General features: G+C 33.5%; 2 protein-coding genes across 2 annotated transcripts; one reads left to right on the top strand and one right to left on the bottom strand.

The window, feature by feature from the left end:
- Nucleotides 1-4,411: 4,411 nt before the first annotated feature.
- LOC111377608 (17.3 kDa class I heat shock protein-like) lies at nt 4,412-5,216 on the bottom strand. Its single transcript, XM_023000736.1, has one exon. It carries the CDS (start codon nt 5,095-5,097, stop codon nt 4,615-4,617), a length of 483 nt encoding a protein of 160 aa, XP_022856504.1. The 5' UTR covers nt 5,098-5,216; the 3' UTR covers nt 4,412-4,614.
- Nucleotides 5,217-17,504: 12,288 nt separating this feature from the next.
- LOC111377615 (heat shock factor protein HSF24-like) lies at nt 17,505-20,106 on the top strand. Its single transcript, XM_023000742.1, has 4 exons — nt 17,505-17,610; nt 18,148-18,281; nt 19,504-19,738; nt 19,841-20,106. Exons 1-4 carry the CDS (start codon nt 17,505-17,507, stop codon nt 20,104-20,106), a joined length of 741 nt encoding a protein of 246 aa, XP_022856510.1.
- Nucleotides 20,107-27,029: the final 6,923 nt, after the last annotated feature.

A 27,029-nucleotide genomic window follows, 5' to 3' on the forward strand; every position in this document is an offset into this window, starting at 1 on the left:
TTTGGAAGTCAAATGTCTAGAAAAACAAAGAAGGGGCATAAAGTAAAAAGTGAAAAATTATCACTTCCCTCAAAAAGTCTTTATGACTTGAGCAAGTAAGACTGCAAAGGTTTAAAACCTGATGCCCTAATACCAACTGGTTTGGGAGTCATCGTCCTAAAGCTCGTTACAAGGGTCATCTAGAAAGCAAGAAAAAGTAGAATTGATAAAAAGTCATCTTATCAAGCCTTTATAACTCGAGTAAATAAGACTGCAAGGGTTTAAAACCTGGTACCCTAAAGCCAACTGTTTGGGAGTCATCGCCTAAAACTCATTACATGGGTTATATAGAAAGCAAATGAGAAGATGACACAAAAAAAATAATAAATAAATAAAATAAAAGCCCTTGTTGGACATTTGGTTGATAGAACTATAACCTCAATGCGAGGCAAGTAGCTTAGTTTAATCCTAAATGTTGAAGCAATCAAAATAAGGAGAGTCTCTACTTGTTGATATGTGAACTTGTAATGGTAAAATCTATCCAAACTAAGAGAGGGTAAGAATTAGAATTGTTTAAACTCCTAACCTTAGAATACACCCCGGAGAAATTGTGTGAAAATAATACATTTGAGGATTGTGCATCTCTTGAGTGACGTAAGGATAAATTTGACCACTATGGGTCGGGAATAAACTAATCATAAGCTTCATATATTGGCATGAGTTCACACACACACGTTAAGTATTGCATTTGATAAGTAAATGTTGATTCCATTCTCGCACTCTTGATATTGTTTCTATTATTATTACTAAGTCCAATCCTGAGACACTGCAAGCTATTAAACCATGTTTGTTTAGCATTAAGTCACTACATTGTTTGAGAACAAACAATAGTTTAAGTTTGGGGGATTTGATAAGTGTGTTTTTACACACTTATTTAGCTCACAAACATGACTTAAACATGAACAAAGTAGTTGAGTTGTGACTTAATCTCATTAAATTCATGCAATGTAGGTGTTTCTATGGGAATTCAGAAGAAAAGAGCCGAAAAAGGATCAAAACGGAACAAAGCGATAGTTCGGGGATCAAATGTGTAAATATTGGAAAGTTGAGCTAAAGTGCAGAACTAGAATGAAAATATACCAAATATGAGATTGAGGACGATACAAGACGATCGGAGGAAGAAAGAAGTAACATTGGAATGAATTGAAGAAAAGTGAAAGATGAAGGACTAAATTGTAATTAATCAAAAGATGAGCCGAGCAAGTGATCAAGGAATTGATTGACCCAAACATCAATTAGGAGTCAATATTTGACAATGGAACAAAGGAAAGAAAGAAAAGAGATCAAGAAAAGAGAAAACGGAGTTCAGGGACCAAAATAGAAGGTTGTAAAGTTACAACCTTGCGGCCGCATGTAACTATACCATGCGGCCGCACATGAGGAGGTAGGGATTTTGTTGAGCAGAAAATTTGAACCATGCGGCCGCATGGCTTTAACATTCGAACAAAAATCTGAACTTCCGTTTTTAATTGAAACTCTTTCGGGGCTCCGTGAGGACGTGATATAAAAGCCAAAATTCATCAGAAATAGGGCAGAACATCCAGGGAGAAGAAAAATACAACTTTTGGAGGCAAGGAACACGAACTTGAAGCCGATTTCACAAGAATTCAAGCGGGTTTTCAAGGTTTTATTCAAGATTTCAAGAATTTTCATACGGGTGCTATCATTTCTATTTATTAATTTCGTTTTTTTTCTGTAATTATGAATATTCTAGGCTATGTTTTCAATTACTAGATGATCGATGAACCGTTGTTTGTTATTTTAATTCCATATTTCATGAGTTTAATATAAAGACTCGTTTGGATAATTTGATTGGTTTACATGCATTAATTTTCTTCCGCAATTAGTAGCCAATGATTGTGTGAGTGTTGATGACTTATTTCTTACATTCGAGAGAAGTGGAATATGTTCGATAATGTGTAAATTAACATAGGGTCCGATAGAGGATAGAGATATACCCTATGCTTTATGCAATTTTTTAATTGTTCACAAAACCACATGCATTCTTGTATATTTGCGTCATCCATAGAGATATATGCTGATGGTGTGCAAGAATAGATCTAATATATATCGAGAGAATATAGTGGATAGAATTAGGAACATTGAATTGGCAAATTTTCATCGAGTCATTAATTTTATGAAATTAGGGTTTTTATAACTTCAATTGGGGATTCGTGATCCTAGTGACTTCAGTTTGATTCATTTCCATAAATTAGCTTTTGAATTTGCATAATTTCATTTACTTGAGTGTTTGAGTCGTTTAATTAGAGAAATTTCGAAATTAGGGTTTCTAATTGAAAAAATAGGGTTTTCAATAGAAATTAGGGCTTTTAGTAAAATTAGGGTTTTTAATTGAAATTAGGACTTTCTGCATTTAGACCATATTTTCACTCAATTAGATTCGGCTAAGGCTAGATTATATAGAATTGAACTACTCAATCTCTGAGGGACGATATTCGGACTTATTGAAATCCACTTTATTACTTGTTACGAACCGTACACTTGCGGTAGTTTTAAATCGAAAGAACTATTTCGTGAACAGTTTACTTGACCAATGATTTGGTTTGTGATCTTTAAAGTTCGATAATATGTGACTAAAAAATAACCTATGACCAATAAATATGAAAATATGTGATCCATATATAAACTTTAACATATAATTTGAATGATCCGTGACCTTAAAATAATCCGTAACGTACAAAATTTTTTATTTATGACCATGAAATAATCCGTGAAAAATTAATTTGATGATATGTAACCAGTAAATAAATTCGTTACCTATAATTATAAATCCATGACCATTAATAGTATAACTGTGACTTTATCATATATTTATTTAATAAATATTTTTAATTAATTAAATATATACTTGTATTTTGAATTTTTAAACTATCTACTTGATTTCTAAATTGGTGAAAATAATACACTTGAATTATGAATTTTTCCCAAATATGAATTCACTAATTCCCTTTGGTACGATGAAATTCAAAATTTTAATCCGAATTTAAGCCAACAATTATTTTAATCTCATATTTTGACTCAATTTTTTAATAACATATTGCTTCAACTTATATTAATATCTGTTAAAAATTAGATTTTAATCCACATTAAATATATAAACCGAATAATCGACATACTATTTTTATCGAGCTACAATAATTAAAATTCACAGCACAACAATTAAACTTCCCAACTTAAAACCTCTCCAAATAACTAATTTATCATCAATAACTCTTTACAATAACAAAATAATTTCTCAATCCTAAAAAAAGAAGTCCAACTACAGTTTTACACAACTTCAATTCTTGGTAAATTGCATCGACAGAGCAACTATAGATTGTCCTAGTTCAAATAAGTTGAAAATTTGAAAAAGCCAAATGGCCAGGGTGGGAGATAGGCCATAAAACAGGGCATCCACTGATAGGCGCCCCCGAAGCAAGGTTCTTCAAAATTACATGTGAAGAACATCTCTACATTCAGTAAATTTGACTCGTCTTGTCCGTGCTTCACAAATAAGAAAAACAACAGAAGTACATTGTTATAGGACAAGTTTAAGCGCTAAAATTGTATTTTTAATATAGTAAATTAATAAATATACAATTAAAAAATAAATAAAAATTATTAATTTACATAAAATATTATTGTATTAAAAAATATATAATTAAAAAGAAAGAAGAAAATATATATTTCAAGAAATATGGAACAAGAGTTCTATAATAGTGAGAGAAAGAGAAAAAAAAAAGGATAAACCCTCGAAACTCAAATCATATTACATTATATTAAGCAAATTTACATTAACATTTCAGGCCCTGTTTGAAAACGATTTTTAGAATTAATTTTTTGATCATTAAAAAAAATATAGAGACCGTCTATGAGAGAGAAAATAAAATTTTACTACTAAAATAATGAAACAACAATTAAAAAATCAATTTTTTAAAATGAAAAATCACTTACAAACACCCCAGTCAAACACACCTCTAAAGAGCAAAAACAAAAACAAGAAAAAAACACTGGAAATATGGACGACTGTCCGTGAGCACCTTGTTTTTTTAGCCTATCTCTCACCCTAACCAGAAAGCAGGGTTCTTGAAAATTACATATAAAGAACACCTATACATTCAATACATTCGACTCATCTTGTGCTTGACAAATAAGAAAAATAGCAAAAGTACGTTCTTATAAGGCACGTTTAAACGCTATTGTATTTTAAAAATAGTGAATTAATAAATATACGATTAAAAAATAAATAATTTTTTTTATTTACATACGATATTATTCTATTAAAAAATATATAATTAAAAAGAAAAAAAATTAATAATTATGAAATGAGAGCATTATATCATAATAGTGAGAAAAGACCAAGAAAAACATGTTAAACCCTGGAAACTCACATTATATTATATTATATTATATTATATTAAGCAAATTTACATAAACATTTCAGACACACCTCAAAAAAGCAAGAACAAAAACAAGAAAAAGAACTCTGGAAACTCTTCCACTTCTTCACTTATTTAACCCATACTCTCTATATCATCATATAGAAGACGAACAGCCCATTGAAAACTATCTTACTCAGCCAGAAATATTAATAGCCTTAACATCAGGCTTCTTCACCTCTTCTTTAGGGACGGTAACAGTTAATACTCCATTCTCCATACTAGCTTTGATCTTATCCATCTTCACATTCTCCGGCAGCCTGAACCGGCGAAGGAATTTTCCCGCGCTCCTCTCCATGCGGTGCCAAGTATCATTTTTCTCTTCTTTCTCCCTGCTCCTCTCTCCTCTAATCTGCAAAACGTTCCCTTCCTCGACTTCGACCTTAACTTCCTCCTTCTTCAGTCCCGGAAGATCAGCCTTGAACACGTGACCTTCTGGAGTCTCCTTCCAGTCAATCCGAGTGGCGGCGAATTGGGATGTCTCGTTAGAAATGTCTGAACGAAATGGAGCGGAGACGGCTGAGCTAATAGGCCAATCCTGAAAAGGATCCCAAACATCGAGGGAGAATGGATCGAAAACGTTGCTTCGTCGACCGAAAACACTTGGAATCAGCGCCATTTTGCGATATCGTTTAGCAAAAATTTCAGAAAATGGGTACAAATTTGATAGCTTGGAAACTTGATTAGTTTGAAGGGTGGAACAAAGATTACTTGGTGGACCTTACTTTGACTTGCTAACATTCCCGCGTGGGTGTCTTTATAGCTCAGCTCCAGGGTAAATCTGTAAAGTTCTCGAAGAGCATCGTTATCTCTGGATAACTCGTGAAACGCTAATATATTCTGGAAACACTTTTCCAGTACGAGAAATATCTGGAACAACCCAGAGAAAACTAGCCAAGTTTCGGTTGACACGTGTCTACATGTTTTGTATATTTTTTTGGAAAAATTGTAGATTTTTACTCAATTTTTTACACAAACATAACTTTTTTAGCCTGATTAATTTCTTTTACTTCATTTTAATTTATTTTTCATATTCATTTTTAACCATATATTTGTACAATAAGATATTTTACACATGAATTCATAATTTTTTCTTCCTTTTTAATTACACATTCTTGAAAAAATAATATTCAAAACTATACTTTCTAAACATTATGAATATAAAATACAAATAAAAATTATATAGTTCTGAGTACGAATTTTTAGGGCCATAATTTATATTTGAAACTTATACGGTTAAGCCCCTGTTTGATCCCCATCAAATTAAATTACATTACATTACATTTTTCTCTTTCTTATTTTCAAATACACAATCTTCTATAAAATAATATTACATGTAAATTGAAAACTTTTCTTTCTTTTCAACCATTCATTTTTCTAAAAAATACTATTCCCCCATTTTCATTTTTAGGTAATGGAAATCAGACAGGGGCTAAATTAAGAATTGTATGAAAATATTTTTATTTATTTTTAAATTGATTAGCTTGTTAAACAAGTCAGGAGAAGAGTTTGGTGATAAAATATTCAAAAATTTAAAGATATCTCATATAATCACACACCAATCAAAAATAAGCTGATTTTTTATTTTTATTTTTATTTTTTGTCATCAAGACATATCAATAGATTAACATAAATGATTGACAACACAAAATAAAAGTAAAACTATATATTTATGTAGATCATGTCATCATGAAGTAGTCTAAGGCCGTGTTTGATAGTGTCAAATTCCATGGAAAATGGAATTCATTTTCCACCAATTTTGTGATGTCTGATAACAAAATTTCATATGGAATTTGATTTTCTTGCTTTTCTTGAAAATTGGAATTTTCTAGGTTTTCATTAAAAACCTATATGGTGGGAATTAGTTTTCTAGGGTACTATTTACGTTTTTTTTAATTTATTTTCGTGGCAATGGAAACAAATTAATCTCTAATTATAAAATAATATTTTCCTTTAATTGATAATTTTCATGTAAAACAAAGCCAAATGAACACTAAAAGATAGATAATTTTCTTTACTCTTTTTTTTGGCAATGAAAACAAATTTTATCTCCAATACCAACAAATTATATCTCTTTAATTGATAATTTTCATAAAAAATAAAGTCAAATGAATACCAAAAAATAATTTTATTTCAACACTTTTCACGTGAAAAATTATACCAATCAAACACAATAATTGACAATTTTCAATAAAACAATTTTTAGGCAATTTAATTCACTCGAATTCGTTTTCTTTTCACTAAAATTTCATTTTTGTAATCAAACGGACCCTAATATTTGGAAAGTGAGGAATAATAAAAGTTTTATGAAAAAAGAAAATATAGTGTTGAATTCGGGTTATACGGGTATATTAGTCATCCATTATATAACCTTGATTTACAAGTTACAAAACACTGAATTTAATGACTCACTGACTGTGAAAAACAATAATGTCATGGAAATAAATATGGCATAGGTATTGAACCATCATTTGTGATCAAATTCATAAAGATCTAAGCATCAAACCGTCCACAAGTTTACCTAAGTAACAATTTTAGTAGCATCAATGCTACTATAATAAATAATTAAATTCTATTTAAATATATGAATGATAGGCGAAAATATGCACTACGAGAAGTAAATAAATTGTCAAAGTTGTTAATAAAAATAAAATCACATTTTAGGTCATTAAATTTGGTGTTGTGTTGTAAATTGTAAATATTAGACTAAAACGTAAATGGGCTTGGGGGCAGTGCTGACGCCTACCCCACTCTCACACCCCAGCCTATGAGGTGTGACTTTGTAGCTCATTCGATGCACAGAGACAAATTTAAGCAAAAGATTTTAAACTGCAAGAGAGATAATGCAACCTCAATAATGAGGTAAATGCACCTAATGGTTTATAGCATTGTCCTAAAGCATTGGGACTGCTTCGAATTCTAGGCCAACCTATGGGACTGAGAGGTCGTGTCTTTGTATGAGTACCTTCAATCCATATCCTAATTATAGAGGGACTAGGACTCATAGTGGATAAGAATTAGGGTAAGTAAAAGTTGAAATTAAGTAGGACTAGGTAGTTGTCCAAGACCGACTAGTGCTCAACTATCCCCATGACCAGGACTATGACTTGGGTGGGAGGATGACAAGTCCTTAGGTCAAACAAAATGATGTCCTTGGATAGTGATCGATCATTTCCTACATGAGAATTAGGGTAAGTAAAAGTTGAAATTAAGTAGGACTAGGTAGTTGTCCAAGACCGACTAGTGCTCAGCTATCCCCATGACCAGGACAATGACTTGGGTGGGAGGATGACAAGTCCTTAGGTCAAACAAAATGATGTCCTTGGATAGTGATCGATCATTTCCTACATGAGTGCTCACATCGGGTCAAGTTGTGTCTCCAAGCATAAAGGTTGAGCTTAGCGCCTATCGAGTCGACGTACAACCACTCTCTGAAAGATGTACCAACCAATCACAAGTCTTTAATGAAGTTGGGTCGGATATGTAACTTTTAAACCTAATCATTGGCCCTTTTGCTTTCGAGGTCAGGTACAGACCTTCAGATAAAGACCTTATGGCTAACACACAAATGTACGTCCAAAAAGCTGAAAGGTCGTGTGTCACCTGCAGGGGATAATGATGGTGTGCTAGGGCTTTATGTATGTGCGCCATGTAATCGTTATCAATGGCTGAAATCAATAGTTTTTTCCCTCTCTTTACCTTATAAATACTTTTTTTTTTGTTTCATTTGTTATTTTACATTTCCTAATATTTGACTCGAGAGAGCTCAAGAGAACAAATCGAGTCGTGCTAAAAAGGTGCCGTCAAAAATCTTAACTTTTTATTTTTATAAATAAAGGTTGTGTTGGAAATCTACTTATCATGCGCAGCAAAAAATAAAACAATTTTCAATTCTTAACAGGAATTTTTTTTGTGTTTAGATAGAAACTGTGATAAAGATTGTACCTTTTTACGAGATCTGCAAGCTCCTTTGCTATTCTTTCGTTCCAACGATCTTGATTCGCTACCCACAACTGTCCAATTGTCCAGCCTCCATCGTTGATCCACACAGAGAAAAATATTGTAGAATTATAATTTTCTTCTTGTGCTAGCAAGAATAATGAATTCTTTACAGATTTTGAAAATTCTAGTCATATTTATAGAAGCCCGAACAGGTTTGGCCTGACTCGATCCAATATTTAATTAACCCATTTAATTAATTAATTCAGGTTTATAAATAAGCAACCTAATTAATTAATTTATCCAACGCTCATTAAAGTAATTAATTGACAAATCACAATCTTCCAGTTCTCATTTTGTGTGTAACTCATCAGGTTCCGATCACGATACCTAACGACGGAAAATATTATTTTGATCTAATCAAAATTGATAAATTAAAATACCCTTTTAATTTATCACCAGTTCACACTCGCCATCTCAGATTGATATCTAGTAATGTGTCAAGACAATACATGTGATGATAAATGTCACGTGGTATGATAAAACCAAACTCGTTCGTTTACCGTGAAACTATAATCCTTTCGTCAATATGATCCGATTAATTGAATGAAATGCAAATCATAATCTCTTACTATCTAAGAGTGACGAATCCTCTATTGATAATTCACAACCTTCATACGATTCTTGACATACTCAAACGATGCAGTATTAGTGGCCCTTGACAGAGCAATATCCAATACCGTCAAAGCATGACTGTCCTCATATAAGGTACCATGACGACCTCAAGTCAAAGAACCAATCCCACTACCGAACGTTAAAGATTAACCACAGACACTCAAATAGTTATCATGTAGAATCTCTCAGCGGGTCTCCAATGTTTTGTTCTATAGCAAAATATCCACGTGTTCATTCAAGTGTTACCACACTTTAGCTTGTGAGATTAGTTACTTACTCCACAAGTAAGAAATGTCACACGTGAGATCTATTCGTAATTACGATATCCGTATATCGTTATTACTCATGACTACGAATGATTTAAGATTCAATCATATGTAATTTGTATTTCACAATTATAATTCCTTGTGATTAACAAATTACAAAGATTTGAATCTATGTACTCTATTATTTAATTCAATTTTCCATTAATTAAATAATAGATCTGCCATTAAATTATATTAATTATATACTTAAAGTATTTATGTCCAAGATTGATTGGACTTAGGGCGTAACACTAACAAACTCCCACTTGCACAAGATCCAATCATTTATGTATCCAATATCATAAAAGTCTACATGACGATCATGTTTATGCTACGACAAATCTTTGTCAGTAGATCCACAATATTGTCAAATGTGGAAATTCGTTCTTCTCTTTATGTCATTTCTATGTATTATCTGTCTAATGAGATTGTACTATCTTAATACATGTTTAGATTATTAATGACACCTTAGTTCCTTCATTTTCGCGATGACTCTATTGTTATCACAATACAATAACATGTGATCAACAATATTAGGAACTACTCCAAATTCATTAATGAACATCTTGATCCACATTGCAACCCTTTCCTACTTCTGAAGCAATCATGCATTAAATTTCTGCTATTGAATCAATGATTGTTTCATGTTTGGAACATTTTCAGTATACCGTTTAAGAGTAAACCAATTTTTTCATATAAAATCTTCTCAAGATTTTATTTATACTGATTGGGATGAGTTAAGCAATCTTCTAGATCTATCTCTATAGATCAAGTTGTTTCTCCATATCGTTCATGAATAAATCATTTTAAAATCATTACTTCAACGATTGAAACTTAAGGATGTCATTTCCTATCAACAATATGTCTTATATATAATATTAGGAATGCGATAATGCTCCCACTATCTTCTTGCGAACACACAATTCGCCTTCATATTTGATAAGATCAAACATTTTGATTTTACTATCAAATCAAAGATTTTAGCTCCAAGAGACTTACTTTAACCCATAGTCACGATAAGCAATTATTGCAACCAAAATTTGAATGGACATCAGTATGGATATAGACGAAAGGTTTCATTAAAGTCAACATATTGTCTTTGTTTGTCACCTTTTGCTATTAGCCTTGCTTTATATATGTGGATATTCCCATCCATGTCAGCCCTTTTATTGTAAACCATTTACAACCTATGGGTTTTATCCCATTAGGAGGATCGACCAATGTCCAAACCTTGTTTACATACGTCGAGCTCATCTCGAGTTTCATGGCCTCATGCTATATCCTTTAAGTCAACACTTGACTTTATTTTTTGTGCAATTAGTAGGTTCACCATCTTGGATCAGTAATATCTAATTAGTAATCATGAATTCGCACCTTCTTGAAAGTCGAATGATCCTACTAGATTCAGAGCTGACATATCCTCAGGAGTCTCTACGTCCTGATCAAGAGTATGCCCCACATCAGATATGTGATCAAACTTTGATTCATCTACTTGTTTAACTGTGGACTCTTGAGCTCTTTCAAGTTCTATTCTGCTCTTAGTGTCCTCCTCTAGAATAAACATTTTCTCTAAGATGACGATATGCCGTTAGACGAAGACTTTCTTTTTAATTGTTTAATAAAATTGACATCTAAATATCTGTTTTGGATATCCCACAAATATGTATTTATCGAATCTACTCTTAAACTTATCCGATTCAATATATTTCAAATAAGCGTCATAGTCCCAAGCTTTCATATGAGATAAATTGGGACTATTGCATTTCCATAGCTCGTATGGAGTTCTATTAACCAACTTAGATGTGACATGATTTAGTGTGCTACCACTGCAATCAGTGCATGACCTCAAAATGACATTGGAAGATTTGCATGACTTGTTATTAATCGCTTTATATCTAATAGTTTACAATTCCTTATTTCAGATACACCACTATGTTGCAGTATATATGGAGGAGTTCACTGCAAGAGAATCTCATTCTCTCTTAGATAATCTAGAACTTCATCTTTAAGATGTTCCCATCTCGATTGGATCCTAGTGCCAGAATATCTTTACCTATTTGTTTCTCTACTTCTAGCTTGAATCCCTTGAATCTTTCAAGAGGTTCATGCTTCAATTTCATCCAATATATATAACCTATTTTCAAAATAGTCGCCAGTAAATGTGATGAAATAAGAGAAACCTTATCTAGCATTAATTGTCATGGTTCTACATACATCACTATGTATTAGACCAATAATCATGCAGACATCTCTCCCTTTCAAGTAGAAAAAGATTTGGTCATTGTGCATAATGGGCAAAATTCGCATTTGTCAGATGATTCAAAATTAATTGACTTCACATATACATCTGTATGTAATATTGGAATTGCATTTTATCTATATTACTAAGTCTGCAATGCCAGATTTATGTATTATTTAGATTATTATTTTTATGCATTTTAACTTCCACACTCATTATAGAATGCTTAGTATTTAGAATATAAATGTTATTTGCATCTTACCATACCATAAAGGTTTTAGTCAAGATAAGTATGAACAACAATTGTTCTCAACATTAAAACAATTCGGGTCCGTTTGATTGCAAATGTGAAATTTGGGTGGAAAGAAAATGAATTTCAGGGAATTGAATTGATGGGAAATTATTTTCTTGGGAATTATAAATTATTATGTTTGATTGGTATAATTTTCTACGTGAAAAATGTTTAAATTAAAGTTTTTTTTATGTCCATTTGACTTTGTTTTACATGAAAATTTTCAATTAAAGGGATAGAATTCATTGGTATTGGGGATGAAATTTGTTTCCATTGCCAAAATAAAAAAAACAAAAATTTCAAGAAAATCATCTATCTTTTTATGCTTTGTTTTACATGAAAATTGTCAATTAAAGAAAAATATTTTTTTATAATAATTCTTAGAATTTGTCTTCATTGCCAAAAATAAAAAAAAAATTGAAAAAAAAAAGCTACAGTAACCTAGAATTGCAATTCTCACCATATTGATGAGAATTGCAATTCCTTCATTTGGTGGAATTGGGCTGATGTGGCACAAAATATGGAAATGCAATTCTAGGCCATTAAAATGCTATCAAACACTATTAAATTGGAAGGTGGAATTCTAATTCCATTTTCCATGAAATTTCACCTCCAATCAAACACTACCTTCATGTCCAAACATGAAATTTATTTAATGTTCCAGATATGGTGGGTACAAAGTAACATTTCTCTAATTTCAATACTAAGCTTAAAGGCAATAACAAGAAGTATGCTCTTACCTGCAATGTAGCAACCTTAATTTATTTTCAACATATAGGTCAACTTCTCCCTTTTACAGTAGTTTATTTCTATGTAGTTTTTCCATATTTATATAAATATGAGATCCACATCTGGTATCAAATACCTAAGAAGCTTGTGAAGTAGTTCTATAACGAAAATAATAATCATTAGACTTAGTATTTGTCCTTTACTTTGACGATCTCGGCCATATTAGATGCTTTTCCCAAAGCCACTTTAGACTTCCTCTTAATACCCTTAGAGGAATCAATTGTTTGCCCACTTCTAACTTTATTATTGGGCATAACAGTCCTAAGCATGTTAAGCAACTCAATGGGTGTGCATTTGAAATTATTCATATCATAATTTATAATTAGTATGAATAACTCTCTGACAGAAATTGCAGAACTAAGTTAATACTTAGTTCGTAGTTCATGACTGAACCTCATTGAGACCATCTCTTAATGACAATCATCTTTAGTGCACGAGCATCGATCGAAGATTGCTCTGTCATTTTGCATCGATATAGTTGTTTGAAAGTCTCATATCATTCTACACATGATTATTATCATACAATTCTTTGAAATGAAAAATCATATGCTAGCATCTATACTCTCAATTTGCTTTTGTAACTCAGGTGACATAGTTGTAAACATCATATATGTGAAGTACTATCGTCATCACTGTGTTTATTACAGTATTCACCTCTTCCTTAATCGAGTCATGAGTGGGTGTCTCTAGAAAGGGCTACTTAATGACATAACCAATTTTCTCATGCTTGAGAACAATTCTCAACTGGCGGTGCCAATCAAGAAAATTCAATTTGACTGTTGGTATCTAGTATGCACTCGAAGACACATGGTTGCTCACGATTCAATAAATAAAAATGACGAAAAGAAAAAAAAATATAATATATAAAATGCATCAATTAATTTAATATGGACTTTTATTAAATTAATTATGCTCCCATTGTTTAATTAAAATTTATAACCCTCTCACATAAATTTATGAAATCCATACTTGACTCCCAGTAGACTAGGATCCTATCTGTTATACCAAGACCTCGAGTTTACTCAACAAGCCTTAATAGAACATTTGGGTAGTTACTATTATCAATTGTATCTCCATACAATTCTCAGATCGTTAAGTTGATAACTCTTTGTCTTCACACATCTTATATGTTAGTTTAACATGCCTCTAAAATATATCTCCTCGAGTGTACTGAACAAAAGATAAATTTTAGTTAAGTCGAAACCATCATTCAAAAATATCTAATATTTCATAGTGTCAAACATGTCTCTAATAAACCAGCCTTGAGTGTACTCAACAAGTTGAGACGATTTGGGACTTTGATTTTTCACTATAATGATGGAAGGAGAATAATAAATTGACTTAATATTTTATTGAGGGGTTTTGCATTCAAAAATCTCATCAACATCGATATAATCATATATATAATTTTATTACGCATTAAACATGAAAATAAACATATATAATAATAATAATAATAATAATAATAATAATAATAATAATAATAATAATAATAATAATAATAGTAGTAGTGTGGACGATTATGAACTTTTACTATCTAATCTTCTCGAGCCATAAGGAAGATTAGTTGGTTAATTCCTGAGGGTTTTGTATTGATCGGTATCAATGCACCATCTCTATGGTCTCTTCCTCTTCTTGTTTTCTTAATCAGTCCAATTGCAACATATATCATATACTAGTTGGCACGCAAATCTAGATAAAATTGGACTCGCGGGCCCATATAAGAATAACAATAATGGACTCGCAGGTCCAAAATAATTAAGAGCTCGCATGCCCATAATAATAATAATAACGGGCTCGCAGGCCCAAAACAATTAAGAACTCGCAGGTTCATAAAACGATAAGAATAAAATTAACCATTCAACACATCCGTATGGTCGAGTTCATAATCGTTTACTAATAATACATTCATCACATAAATATATGCCTATATAATATCTAATATTATATACAAATACGTTTCAAGTTTCTAGCAATTAAGATCGTCTAAACTCTTTTAGACAAATGGATTGGAACAATTAAATAATTATATTAATCAAGTATTTAATTAGCGGTCAAGTTTAATTAAAATCCAATTTTAATTAAATACCGAATTAAAGTCCAACTCTGATTCTACAATTATAGGGTGAGATTATTTAATTAAAATCAAATTTTAGTTAAATATCAAATTAGAGTCCAACTATAATTTCAAAACTTAAGGGCATTGAATTTAATCAAAATCTAATTTTAATTAAATAGCAAAATTAGAGTCTAATTCTAATTTCAAGATTTAGGGCGAATTTATTTAATTAAAATCAAATTTTAATTGAACAACATATTAAAGTCCAACTCTAATTTCAAGAAAAAATTTAGGGCGAAACAAATTTTAATTAAACTACAAATTAGAATCCAATTCTAATTTCAAGAACATTTTAGGGTGAATAATTAATTAAAATCAATTTTTAATCAAGTATTAAATTAGAGTCAAGCTCTAATTTAAAGTTGAATTAATAAAATAAAATTCAATTTAGGGTCAAATTTAATATTTAAGTTAAAATCATATTTTAACGAAAATATAAAAAGTCGTCAATTTTAAATAAAATTTTAATTTGGGTCAAAATTAAAAATATAGGTCAAACCCATTAAAATATAAATTTAAAACAGTTTTAAAATTGAAATTCAAAACAATTTTGAAATTTACAAATTGACCCAAGATTCAAAATTACAAATAGAGCCCTTCAATTCTTGAAATTGCAAAGATGCCCTCCTTTAGAAAATTAATTTTGAACCCTTTTACATTATTGCAGATGTCCCCCCACAATTACAGTAATTGCAGAGAAACCCCCATCTCCAACAACTAACAGAAAACCCTAAAATATCACCCAAATGAAAACTTAGAACTTCCACCCTTTCCTTCTTCTTGTCGGCGCCACAATAGAGTGACGGCAGCGCCCCTCATCCAGGCGCCGCAAGCAATTATACTGGTAGCAGCAGCGTCGTGCGCTGTTCAATTTAGCAGCGGCAAATTACAGCAATTAGCGGCATGGATGCCGCTGTGATGTGAGCGGCGTCCAACGCTGCTTCAGGCTGCAAGCCATGGTAGTCGCGTTGAGCCCTTTTCGGTCAGCGTCGACTATTACAGCCAAGATCAACTCATTTTTTTTATTTTTTTATTTATTTCAGAACCAAAAGATTATTTTCTATCCAAATTTTTTTTTGAAAATAGAATTAATTTTTCTTAATTACCAGAAACAAGAAAAACAATTAACTTTTAATTGTTCAAAGATGTAAAACAATTTCTAAAAACCACAAACTATGCTTTGATACCACTGTTAGGAATCTCTTTACAACAAAAAAAAAATTTCAATTTCCACCAGGAATCGTCTTTGTGGTTAGATAGAAATTGTGATAAATATTATACCTTTTATGAGATCCGCCAACTTCTTTACTATTCTTTCGCTCCAACGATCTTGGTTCCTTATCCACAGCTGTCCAATTGTCCATCCTTCAATGTTGATCCACACAGAGAACAAGATTGTAGGATCAGTGTTTTGTTCTTGTGTTAGTAAGAATAATGAATTCTCTACAAATTTTGAAAATCCTATTCAAATTAATTAATTCAGGCCTATAAATAAGTAACCTAATTGATTAATTTATCCAACGTATGTTAAAGTAATTAATTGACAAATCACAATCTTCTAGTTCTCCTTTTGTGTGTGGCTCATCAGGTTCCCGATCACGATATCTAACAAAGTGAAATATAATTTTGATCTAATCAAAACTAATAAGTTAAAACACCATTTTAATTTATCACCAATTCACACTCGCCGTCCCAGATTGACATCTAGTAATGTGTCAGGGCAATACATGTGACGAGAAATGTCATGTGGTATGACAAAATCAAATTCGTTCGTTTACCGTAAAACTATAATCCTTTCGTCAATATGATCCGATCAATTACGAGATATGAAAGTGTGTCAATCTCGATTATCGATAATATCTTTCACTCCACTATCAAGTCAATATAAGTCGAAAACTCCTTTTCGACCTATGAGTACACCTTGATCAAAGATTTTATTATCGACTTAATTGAATGAAATGCAGATCATAATCTCTTACTATCTAAGAGTGACGAATCCTCCATTGATTATTCACAACATTCATACGATTCTTGACATGCCCGAACGATACCGTATTAGCGGCCCTTGGCAGAACAACTTCCAACACCGTCAAAGTATGACTATCCTCATATAAGGTATCATGATGACCTCAAGTTAAAAGACCAATCCCACTAGCGAATATTAGAAATTAACCACTGACACTCAGATAGTTATCTATGTGAAATCTGTCAGAGGGTCTCCAATGTTTTGTTTTATAACAAAACATCTACGTGTTCATTCAAGTGTTACTACTCTTTAGCTTGTGAGATTAGTTACTTACTTCACAAGTAAGAAATGCCACATGTGATGGTCTATGCATAATAACGATATATGTATCTTATTATTACTTACGATCACGGACGATTTAAGATTCAATCATATGTAATTTGTATCTTACAATTACAACTCCTTGTGATTAATAAATTTAGAAGATTTGAATCTATGGACTCTATTATTTAATTCAATTGTCGATTAATTAAATAATAGATCTGTCATTAAATTGCATTAATTATACATTAAAAGTATTTATGTCCAAAGTTGATTGGATTTAGGGCATAACACTTACAGGTTGACCTTTTAACACAAATATCTTCCTTTTTATTATAGTATGGTAAGGAAGTGATTCAAGTTGGAGGCTAGAGAAGTTGAATGCGGAGAGAGAATGAAGCTAGCATCCAGGTTGATGACTCATCGAATTTTGACTTTAGCGAGGAGATTAAGTCCAAAGATTTAGAAAACACTCAAGAGGTTAATGGTGATAGTTTCTAGGACATCCCCTGGGAAATCCTAGTAAGGAGAAACAAGGGACGAATGAACTAGGGAATTGCCAAACCTAAAACTCCCAGCCTATAGGAATTAACCAAAAGAGCACCTTATAAATGCCTATTTGAAAAGGTACAAGCTTGAGCAGAGACGGAGTGAAGGAGGGCTGCCAAAGCCCATGTCCATTACAAGCCCAAAAAAATGCTAGAAAATTTTTAGTTTTAGTCCATTAACCGACCCATTTTGTAAATTCAACCTGGCCCAAAATTTTATTTTAATATCCAATAGACAATAGCCCATTGCCCAACACCCAATTATACAACAAAATGAACATATATCATTCACTTTCATTCCACCTGCCCTACTGCCCAGATTTACGCATCTCTCTCTCTCTCTCTCGGTCTCTGTCATTTTTATTGAAAATTTTGAAAACAAAATTCCCAAATATTTGAATAACCCTAATAGGTTAATTCCCAACCTTTATATTCTTTTCGCTAATTATCATCTCAAAGGAGATCGTTTTCAACAGATTCAGTGATCTCATGGAATACGGCCGGAAACAGTTTTATTGTTTGGGATTTTCACAAATTTTCCACTATTCTGCTGCCTAGGTACTTCAAGCACAACAATTTTTCCAGCTTCATTCGACAGCTTAATACATATGTAAGTATTTTCAACAATCCATAATTTTATTTATATTTAATTTTTATAACGTTTGACTGCATGAGTTGTTGTAATTTTACATGGGGTTGATCAATTTCAGATTTTTACAATCTTATTAGACTCTTGCATTTGCAATATATGAGGGAGCGTAAGGGTTCTTGATAAATTCTAAAATCCCACGAAGATTTTATTTTTTGTTTTTTTATTTTTTGGGTAGTTTTAAATTTAGTTTGTACTTAAAGTGTTTGGTACAACTCATAGTCGATTAGAGTCTAGATTTTCTTCTCTCTGTAAATATTGCAGTATTTTATCATATATGAGTTGGTTAAAATAGTCTATTTGGCTAACAACCAGGATATTTGATATGCTCATTCCAAACCATAAATAATCTCTTTTTCTATTCTACATAAATGGCTAGCTTTTAATCAACTTTAGGAGTTATTTGTTGAATACTAAAGTTAAATATAATTGAATAAAATGTATTATCTTCATATAGCTCAACATGTTATTATAGCTCAAAATGTTCAATCGAGCAATTGATTTCATCTAAAGCTCAATAGACCCACTGGATTCCAAGGTTGAAGTTCTAAAATGGCTACTATCTTTTGAGTTATGGGGGTATCCTGGGTATGTGAAATCTTTGCAGTGTTGACGTTTAAAGCTGTGGCCATCTTAGTGTATTTTGATCATTGATTGTTCTTTCTTAGCGTTTATGTGTTCAAGTAGTTCTTGGTCTATTTTGTAGTTACTTTGATATTTGGTTATTAGCTTTTATTTTTTTCTTAGCTTTTTCATGAAGCATCGTGCTATGACACGGCCAATACACACCAAAGCAGTTGTTTGTTCTTTTCTGTTAACTACAAACACGTGTTTATAAAATCACAATTTCTTGTTCCACAATGCAATAGCAGTATATTGAGGCTAGTTGAACCACTTGTCTAGTGAAGCCAATACCTTTTCTTGTAAGTTATTAATCTTTTATAATTATCTTCTGCCATTTATGTATACTTATGTTTAATACGATATTTGGATCTGGATATGAGTTTATGATAATTCTTAGATTTGGTGTTGAATTTTTAACTAGTTATAATATTTTTGAAAGGTTAGATAAGTGGTTAAAATGTTGCTAGTGGATTGTTTTTGGATTGTTGGGATACTGAAGTGTTTTGATTTTTTTATGCTTTTAGATTTTAATATGGAACCAAATTGACCTCTTGCCAAGAAAGGAAGGACCTTATTATCTTTCTTTACAAAGAGCGACAAATCTAAGGGTGCTTCAACTCCTACGGTACCCAATCCTCCAATTGCTACTCCAACTCCTACGGTACCCAATCCTCCAATTGCATCTCCTGAAATTGAATGGTCTTCATCTTTCAATGTTGAGTTAGAACCATCTGATTCTATAGAACGAGACCCAGGAAAAAGAAAGCAAATATATGAATATTCGTTTAATGAACGTAATCAAATTAGGCGTGCCTATTTAAAAGCTGGGCCTTATCAACCAAAATTTTTGGAGTATCAAGGCAAAGAATTTGGAAAACAGAAACGTTGATTTCAAGAGCATCGGTACAATCAGTATTCTTGGTTGGAGCATTCGCCTTCAACACATAAAGCATATTGCTTTTTCTGCTTTCTTTTTCTCAATGAAAATGTTCCGCCTAATATTTCATCATTGGTTGCTGTTGGATTTGATAGTTGGAAGAGGGTTGGTCAGGGAAGTAAATGTGCATTTCTTGTTCATATTGGTACAACATCTTCATCATATCATAACGGCTATAAGAGAAGAGTTGAAGATCTAATGAAACCAACTCATTATATTGACTAGGTAATGCATGATGTATCAAGTGAGGAAAAACAGAAAAATTGCGTCCAATGACCACAATTATGAGTGTTCGGTGGCTAGCACTTCAAAGTTGTTCATTTAGAGGCAATGATGAATCTCCATCTTCACTGAATCGTTTCTTGAAATGGTAGATGCATTTGGAAAATGAATACAAAAATAGGAGAAGTTGTGTTGGGTAATGCTCCAAAAAATGCTACATACACATCTCTAGACATTCAAAAAGAGATTTTGAGCATTATGGCTAACAGTGTAAGACAAAGAATTCGTAAAGAAATTGGGGATGCAAAGTTTAGTATTCTTGTTGATGAAGCTCGAGATGCATCTTCACAAGAACAAATGACTATTATCTTGAGATTTGTGAATGGTAATGGAATTTTGACAGAGCATTTTTTTGCAATCAAAAGTGTTAGTGACACTACATCGTTGAATCTTAAGAATCAAATTTCTGATGCTCTTGTTCGTTTCAACCTTCAAGTACAAAACATGAGAGGTCAAAGGTATGATGATGCTAATAACATGCGTGGTGCTTGGAATGGACAACAAGCATTATTTCTTAGAGATTGTCCATATGCATATTATGTCCATTGTTTTGCCCATCGTTTACAACTCACGTTGGTTTCAGCAGCTAGGGATGTCGCAGATATTAATTCATTCTTTTCAGATTTGGACAATGTTATTAATATGATTACATCATCTCCTAAACGCATCAATGAGTTGAAAAGCTCCAAAACAAAAAAAGAAAAGGAAATTGAACATTTGTTGGAAACTGGAGAACGAAAGACTGGAAGTGGGGCTAATCAAATTGGTAACTTGCAATGAGCTGGAGGTACTCGTTGGTCTTCTCGTTACAACTCTGCAAAGAGTTTGATTGATATGTATGGTGCAACTTGCAAGGTGCCTAAGTATCTTAGTGATCATTATCCAAATGTAAGAACTCGGTCTGAAGTGGGTGGTGTATACAAAAAATTGACAACATTTGAATTTGTATTTATTTTGCATTTAATGCGCAGAATGTTAGCAATCATAGATGTGTTTTGTCAAGCCCTTCAGAAAAAAAAACTCAAGACATCTTAACTGCTATGAGATTTGTCCATGCTACAAAAGCCATCATTCAAGAATTGAGGGAAGATAGCTGGGAAGAATTTCTTGAAGAGGTGAATTGATTTTGTTCAAAAAATGATATACATATACCTGACTTTCATGGTTCATACATGGTTGGTCGTTCTCGTGGTCTTGAGTATCCTACCTTCGAACATCATTACCACTTCGATATTTTTAATGCAGCCATAGATCTTCTGATGACGGAATTAGATACAAGATTTAATAAGACATCATTAGAACTCTTTTTTCTCGATGTGGCATTGGATTCGAAAAATTCTTTTGAATGATTTAACATGGATAATATTTGCAAGTTTGCAGAGAAATTTTATGCTCAAAATTTTACACAACAAGATATTTATAGTTTGAAAGTTGAGTTGCAACATTATCAACATGATGTGATTTCTGAGCCTCGATTTCAAGTATCTACACTTTCTGATTTATGTCAAGAATTGGTTGCAAGTAGAAGATCGGAGAGTTACATCAATTTGACTAAATTGATTCGTCTAATATTGACACTGCCTATTTCAATGGCTATTGTGGAGCTTGCATTTTTTGCAATGAAACATGTGAAGACGGAAATTCGTAGCAAAATGGATGATGGTTTTCTTGCTGATTGTATGACACTTTACATTGAACGAGAATTTTCTTTGAATTTAGATTTGGATTCTATTATTGATGAATTTTATGCTATAAAGTATCGTCGAGTACAACTGTAACTGATAATATTATATTATGACCTTTTTTGTTATTTATGAATTTTATTCGTATATTAAATTTCTAAAGTTTTGCCCCTCGTAACATTAATTCCTGGCTCTGTCCCTGAGCTTGAGTCATCGTCTTTGTGGTTGACCCCTAATCTGAAATTGAGTTGTCATCTATGGTCTAAAACAAAGCCATCTTGTGAATACTGAACTTTTCAATTTTCTGTTTATCTCTGGTTTTGCGAAATCTATTTTTTGCACTTCTTTCTTTATTTATTAACCACGATTATTGTTAGAATTAGGGTGTAACTCCAATTCTATTTGAAATGTTATTTGGAATCCTACATGAAATTTATTTGGTAAATTCTAGTTGAATTTCTATTTGGAAGTCTAATGGAGAGTTGAAATTTGTGTTGAATTTGAAGAGGTAAAGATATGGAATAAGAAAATATTTTCGGCACTTTTTCGCTAGTTGGCTGCTAGCTTTCCGCTCAAGCAATGCCGTCTAAATTTTGTGCAGAGTTGGTGTCTGCTTGATGCTCAAGTGGTGGCTCATCTGGCCCAAGTCCCCTTTTTGCATTTGGAACATTCTTTTCCATCTATAACACTACTATTAGATTTTGAGCATCCCCTATTTGTTCTCTAAATATAGTTGGCTCTTCATTATTACTTAGAAGAAGTTATAAATATTATAAACACAAAATCCTTATATTTTTCTCCATATAAAAAATTTTCATTCTCTGCAAATTATATCGTTCTTGCATTTTTGTCATCTTTATTTCATATTATGCCTATAATCTCGTATTTCCTCCAACAAATTGTTATTGAAATCATCCTGCATTTTTTTCGTTGTTTATAACAATTGTTTTATTCTATAAATTCTCGTGTATGTGGATGATCTTGTTGTCACATGCAATGCTCTGGAAATTTTTGATCACTTCATTTCTCAACACACCTCTACTTTTCCATCAAAGATCTCGGATCTCTATCTTAATTTTTGGGTTTTCAAGTTGTTTCTACCCTCCAACAGTTGATTCTTGTGTCAAAATTAGTACTCATTGAAAGGATTGGTTGCAACATAGCTATTACACAATTGAGGTGAATGCTATGAATCCTGGAGGATCGTGCGAGGGTTCTCACCTGCATTCAGGCAACCCGAGAATCCTTTCCAAAAAGCAAAATACTGCAAGTAGTATTGCTCTAATGACCATGATATTGCCAATTGTATGAGTTTGAAGGCGACAATGAAAGATATTGCTATAATTTGGACCAGATCTAAAATCACTTTGTTGGAAGATGAATAGTTCTAATACTAAATTGTTGAAAATCTGACCAAATAATTAAAGAGCGAGAAAATATGGGCAGTTTGAAAATAGTGGATCATACAACAAATAAGAGTGACATTTTGTTTTTTCTTTGTAAAGCAAAAATAGACTAAATTTTATTTTCAATAAATTTAAAGAGAACTCTATATTAATAATTTCCCTAATTTTATCAAGTTAGAACAGTCTCTTGTTTCTCTATTGTGACTAATACCACGTCCGATTGTGTCTTACTGCCATTGTAGTATTATAATGAGAAAATATTCGTAATTATCATAATTTTTCAAAGTATATATAATACAGTGGCAATATGGATAGTACTTAATTCTCCAAGTGATTATGACGAAAAATGTACGAAGTTGTTGCTAAACCAAATATATATACATTAGAACATAACTAGATTGAAATTTAGTAATTCAATTGGGATATATAAAAAATTATTGATCTAATTGATGTTTTCATTGAAAGTTCACTGACCCTGGAAAAATTTACATGTATAATGTGTTCGTGTACATGTACATGTTTACGGTAAATAACTTGGACCTATGATTCCACTATGTGAAATCCCATTAAACTTTTAATATTTAATTATTTACCTCTTAACAGTTTAACATTTTGTCAAATTTTAGAACAAGAATTATTCTAATTGTACAATCGGGGTTGACAATCTCGATTGTGTACATGTACACAATAAGGGGATTCAAGATTTTTTATTCGGCGTGGTGTCACGGATCGCAAGATCATGACTTAAGGCTTGGCATGACACGGGAATGTCATGACACAAGGTGGGAAAATGAGATAGACTTATGGCAAATAAGGTCTAAGCTTCGACGGTATATGGCGATGAGGGCGTCGCCAAGTTCAGTGGGGGAGTAACTTACGCCACGCGGTCGCGTTCGATCCGTCCCGATAGCGATCGAAAGATAACGTGGGTAACGAGTTTCAAAAGGACGGAACAGCTTGCGATAGGGGACGTAGGCAGATTGGGCAAGGGACGCAGGCAGATTCAGGCTGGGGACGCAAGTAGATTGTTTTGGGGCAGAATGCAGGCTACCTAAATTATGCAGTTTTCCAGGGCGTTAATGAGGTTTTTCTAAGTCCCAACCCAGCCATTTTGGGAGGAAAAATACATGGACCTGCAGCGGGATATTCTGAGGATGCAAATGGGTAACTTGCACAACTTGTCCACTTGTGCCACTTGCAAGCTAAGCGCGAGTTGTATGCAAGCTAAGCACGAGTTGGCAAGGATAAATATCAATGATGCAAGCTAAGCGTGAGTTATATGCAAGTTCAGCATGAGTTGGCGACAACTTGCAAGGCAAGTTGTAAGACAATCCACTTGAAGACAACTAAGAATGAGTTAGCGACAACTAAGCACGAGGTGGCGACAACTAAGCAAGAGTTGTAAAGTGGAATGTTAAGGAGGTTTAAATTTTCCTATAAATTGAGGTGTAGTGTCATTTGTAAATGGTATGTAGTAAAGGTAGTAGATGGTAGAGAATGTAGAGTTGAGTGAGTTTATTCATGAGAGAGATTGTAAAGTTTTTCCTTTCATTTATACAGAAAAAAAAAAAAACTGTTGATATTGAGATTGAGGAGAGGGGTCGAGGTGCTGCCCAAACTGAAGTAAGGAAAACTAGAGGTAAAAGTAAGGTGAGGGAAACTACCAACATGGAAGGGAAACTTGACCAAATCATCTCAAATATGGGTGATCGGGTCCAATCTCTTGAAAGCTCCTTCGAGGCGTTGGAGGGACACGCCATTGGAAAGATAGAAACTCTACAAATTAATGTCCAAGAGGTAATGGACACACAGGCATCGTTGGGGGATGATGTCCAAATGATGAAAAATGATGTTCGAGCTGTGGTAGCCGAACAAGCCGCGATGATGGATGATTTTGGTCGTCTCCAAACCAAAGTCTTGGATGCCGTTACCGCTATGCAGGGCCAAGTTAATCAATTGGCTATGATGATGGAAAGAATGAGCAAGGAGCTTGATCAATACAAGCACCCCATTTTCGGTACAAGCAGAGGTGTCGCTTCAACTTTTGTTGCTCCCAGGATTGAATACCCGAAGCTTAAAACTTATGATGGGCAACGGGATGCCAAAGAAGTGGAAAACTTCCTATGGCAAATGGAAGTCTACTTTGAAGGTGTAAATCTTGTTGATGAAGCCATGAAAGTCCGGACCGCTTCTATGTATCTCTCGGATATTGCGGCGTTGTGGTGGCGTCGTAAGCATTGTGAAATTGCAAGAGGGTCTTGTAGGGTTGATACTTGGGATGACTTCAAAAGGGAAATAAAGAGGCAATTCTACCCGAAGAATGTCGTCTATGAGGCGCGCAAGAAATTGAGAGAATTGAAACATACGGAAACAATTCGTGACTATGTCAAAGAGTTCACGACCCTTATACTTCAAATCCCAAACATTCCGGAGGATGATTTTCTATTCTATTTTCTAGACGATTGTGCAACATGGATACGACAAGAGTTACAACGTTGTGATGTCAAAACCGTAGATGAGGCAATTGCAGTAGCCGAATCCTTGACGGAGTTTGAAGAAAGTCTTGAGACCGAAGCTCAAACTATCAAACCCGCCAAAGGAAATTTTGGGGGTAATAGGGAAGATACAGGGAGAGCTATGCAATGGAGTAAGCCGGAGTGGAGGCCAAATCCCAAAGTTGATTACAAACCCGTTGGCAAACCAACTACTTGGAGTAAGCAGTATGAGGAGAAGAAGAGGAGTAATTTTACACCTCGAGGTTGCTTTATTTGCAAAAGACCACATCTCATGAGGGATTGTCCCGAGTTGGGATCATTGGCATCTATTTCAATTTCGGAGAGCAAACCGGAGGCTGGAGATAGCCAAGATGAGGATGAAGTTCGAATGAATTCATTCCAGTTGTTTAATGTTATGAGTGCCGAAACAGCTTCTGTGGGGATGGAAACACAACAACTGTCAAGGATGCAGTTAGCAGAAGTCCTTGAAGATGATAAGGACATTATGCCCGCGGAGTTGCCGAGGGAACTATAAAAAAAGAAGGAAATTGAGGAAGCATTGTCAAAGAAATCCGAAAGTGGGTGCACGAAGGTTCAAAGCTTCGACAAGTGTGGGGACACTACAACCGGAGGAGTTGTCCATCCGAGGAACCAAGGCAGAGGTGCTGAGGGTGAAGGTTGGTGTCGAAGGTGGCATGCAAGAGGTTGCAACGGGAAGAGGTGAAAGGGGCACTGTGGAAACCCGGTCATTGAGGAAATGGTGCCGCAAGTTGGGAGAACTATGATGCCCATGGACAGGAAAAACAATGCAAGGTTGCATGAGGATGCACCGAACGCGTTTCGCTACGAGGACGTTAGTGGATTGAGTGGGGGAGAATGTCACGGATCGCAAGATCATGACTTAAAGCTTGGCATGACACGGAATGTCATGGCACAAGGTGGGAAAATGAGATAGACTTATGGCAAATAAGGTCTAAGCTTCGACGGTATATGGCGATAAGGGCGTCGCCAAGTTCAGTCGGGGAGTAACTTACGCCACGCGGTCGCGTTCGATCCGTCCCGATAGCAATCGCATGATAACGTGGGTAACGAGTTTCAAAAGGACGGAACAGCTTGTGATAGGGGACGTAGACAGATTGGGCAAGAGACGCAGGCAAATTCAGGTTGGGGACGCAAGTAGATTGTTTTGGGGCAAAATGCAGGCTGCCTAAATTATGCAGTTTTCCAGGGCGTTAATGAGGTTTTTCTAAGTCCCGACCCAGCCATTTTGGGAGGAAAAATAC

This window comes from Olea europaea, unplaced genomic scaffold, assembly GCF_002742605.1.
Source record: "Olea europaea var. sylvestris unplaced genomic scaffold, O_europaea_v1 scaffold1687, whole genome shotgun sequence".
NCBI lineage: Eukaryota > Viridiplantae > Streptophyta > Magnoliopsida > Lamiales > Oleaceae > Olea > Olea europaea.